The 2,882-nt window shown below is 46.0% G+C and overlaps 1 protein-coding gene across 2 annotated transcripts in view; it reads left to right on the plus strand.

The window, feature by feature from the left end:
- Window positions 1-2,882, plus strand: part of QRICH1 (glutamine-rich 1) — a 92,749-nt gene that overhangs the window by 68,286 nt on the left and 21,581 nt on the right. For both annotated transcript variants that reach the window (XM_011980960.1, XM_011980957.1), the window contains exons 5-6: window positions 1,513-1,690; window positions 2,212-2,366. In XM_011980960.1, the coding sequence (XP_011836350.1) occupies window positions 1,513-1,690; window positions 2,212-2,366 (333 nt within the window). The remainder of the gene's footprint in view (window positions 1-1,512; window positions 1,691-2,211; window positions 2,367-2,882) is intronic.

Raw genomic sequence — 2,882 nt, forward strand, 5'->3', positions numbered from 1 at the left:
GAGGTTGTGGTGAGCCAAGATCATGCCACTGCTCTCTAGTCTGGGTGACAGAGCAAGACTTTGCTCAAAAAAAGAATTTCAAAAAGTAGGAAATTGCAAAGTTGGGAGTCAAGACCAGCCTGACCAACTTGGAGAAACCCCATCTCTACTAAAAATACAAAATTAGCCGGGAGTGGTGGCACATGCCTGTAATTCTAGCTAGTTGGGAGGCTGAGGCAGGAGAATCGCTTAAACCTGGGAGACAGAGGTCGAGGTGAGCCGAGATCCCGCCATTGCACTCCAGCATCCAAAGAACAAGAGCGAAACTCTGTCCCTGCCAAAAAAAAGAAAAAGAAATGCTGAGTCTCAGATCCCACCCTTTTCAATCACAATATACATTTTGATATAATCCCCAAGTGATTTGTTTGCACATTAAAGATTGTGGGGGCCGGGTGCAGTGGCTCACGCCTGTAATCCTAGCACTTTGGGAGGCTGAGGCAGGTGGATCACCTGAGGTCAGGAGTTCGAGACCAGCCTGGCCAACATGGAGAAACTCCGTCTCTACTAAAAATAAAAAAATCAGCCAGGTGTGGTGGCACACACCTATAATCCCGGCTACTCGGGAGGCTGAAGAAGGAGAATTGCTTGAACCCGGGAGGTGGAAGTTACAGTGAGCTGAGATTGTGCCACTGCACTCAAGCCTGTACTACAGGAGCGAGACTCCATCTCAAAAAAAAGAAAGAAAAAGACTGTGGAAGCAGTGCTTTGAGCCAGTAGTTCTCAGCGGTGACCAAACATTAGAATTACTTTTTTACTCGAGGAGTTCTTTTGTTTTGTTTTGTTTTGTTTTGTTTTTTATTTTTCCGAGACAGAGTCTCGCTCTGTCACCAGGCTGGAGTGCAGTGGCGCAATCTTACTTGAGGAGTTTTTATATGATTGATACTTTGCTCCCCCTTAGAGAGATTCTGGGGTAAGTCTGGCTATTAGTGTTTTTAAATAAAAGATTTGACCGGGCACGGTGGTTCACGCCTGTAATCCCAGCACTTTGGGAGGCCAAGGCGGGCAGATCACCTGAGGTTGGGAGTTCAAGACCAGCCTGACCAACATGATGAAACCCTGTCTCGACTAAAATTATAAAATTAGCTGGCCATGGTGGTGCATGCCTGTAATCCCAGGTACTCGGGAGGCTGAGGCAGGAGAATCACTTGAACCCGGGAGGCGGACATTGCAGTGAGCCGAGATTGTGCCATTGCACTCCAGCCTGAGTGACTAGAGCGAAACTCCGTCTAAAAAAAAAAAACATTTAAAAGTGCAGCCAAAGCTGAGAATCACTGCACTAGCCCAGTTGCAGTGCTGCTTTTGCTGTCCCTGGGGCAGGAGGTAGAACTGCAAAACTTCTTAAAAGTAGGACAGCAAGGAGTAGAGAAATATTTTCTTAAATAAATGAACTACACATAACAATTTTCTGGCAATTTTGCTGAAGGATCTAATATAAAACACTATTGACACATTTTCATGGTTTCTTTCCTATAGGCTCAAACTGTCCAGGTTGCTGAAGTTGAACCACAGTCACAGCCACAGCCTTCCCCAGAACTTCTGCTTCCAAATTCTTTGAAGCCAGAAGAAGGGCTTGAAGTATGGAAAAACTGGGCCCAGACCAAGAATGCTGAATTAGAGAAGGATGCTCAGAACAGATTGGCACCCATTGGGAGTGAGTGTCTGGGAAGAAGAGTGGGCTCTTGTCTAAAATGCAGTGGTACTGAAGTAACAGGAGGACAAAATGGCAGAAAAGTGGTATCCCCTGTCTGGGGGAAAAGAGAGCAACATCTGTAATAGTATGTTGAATTCAGTCCTAGCAACAAGCAGTACTGACCCTGTGTACATAATAAGCAGGATGTGTGGGGTTTGCGCAAAACCAGGCATTTTTAGACATACGGGTTTCAGGAGTTGACCCTACCAGACCTGAACACAGTGGCTTCTGGGAGGAAATGGGAACCAGGTAGTAGGCACTCACTCAAGCCGTTCTTTCTTGGCATTAGGCTCATATACTCACATGATAGGTCAGTTCTGACATTACAGGCGTGAAACATTACAGTAGATACAAGTGACCATTTCTGTCCCAGCACCCTCATGGGCAGTATGTGTTCTGAGCCTTCCAGATATGGACCCCCAGGACCTCTATTCGTCCTGGGTTGCCAGGACCTCCATTCATCTTTGGGGCTTTCGTTGCAGGGCGCCAACTGCTGCGATTCCAGGAAGATCTCATCTCCTCTGCTGTGGCAGAGTTGAATTATGGGCTCTGTCTAATGACACGGGAAGCTCGAAATGGAGAAGGTGAACCCTATGACCCAGATGTGCTCTACTATATTTTCCTGTGTATTCAAAAGGTAGGAAACAGATCTTCATGAGAACATGTTTGAGCTATGTTCCTGTTGGATGTTTGCTAGTTTAGTTAATAAAATGACAAACAAGAAGTTAAAATAAGGAAGTTCTCTTTCAGGTATATAATGAGTTTTAAAATGCACATTTTTTTAAGTTTTAAAAACCTACATGTTCACTTTAGAAAATAAGAGCCGGGGCCGGGCGCTGGTGGCTCACGCCTGTAATCCCAGCACTTTGGGAAGCCGAGGCAGGTGGATCACTTGAGGTCAGGAGTTGAAGATGACCAGCCCAGCCAACATGGTGAAACCCATATCCACTAAAAATACAAAAATTCGCCAGGTGTGGTGGTGTACGCCTATAATCCCTGCTACTTGGGAGGCTGAGGCATGATAATCGCTTGAACCCGGGAGATAGAGGTTGCAGTGAGCTGAGATCACAGCATTGCACTCCAGCCTGGGTGACAGAGCGAGACTCTGTCTCAAAAATTAAAAAAAAAAAAAAAGAGGTCGGGCGTGGTGGCT

The sequence above is a fragment of the Mandrillus leucophaeus genome, unplaced genomic scaffold (genome assembly GCF_000951045.1).
Source record: "Mandrillus leucophaeus isolate KB7577 unplaced genomic scaffold, Mleu.le_1.0 Scaffold22, whole genome shotgun sequence".
Lineage (NCBI taxonomy): Eukaryota > Metazoa > Chordata > Mammalia > Primates > Cercopithecidae > Mandrillus > Mandrillus leucophaeus.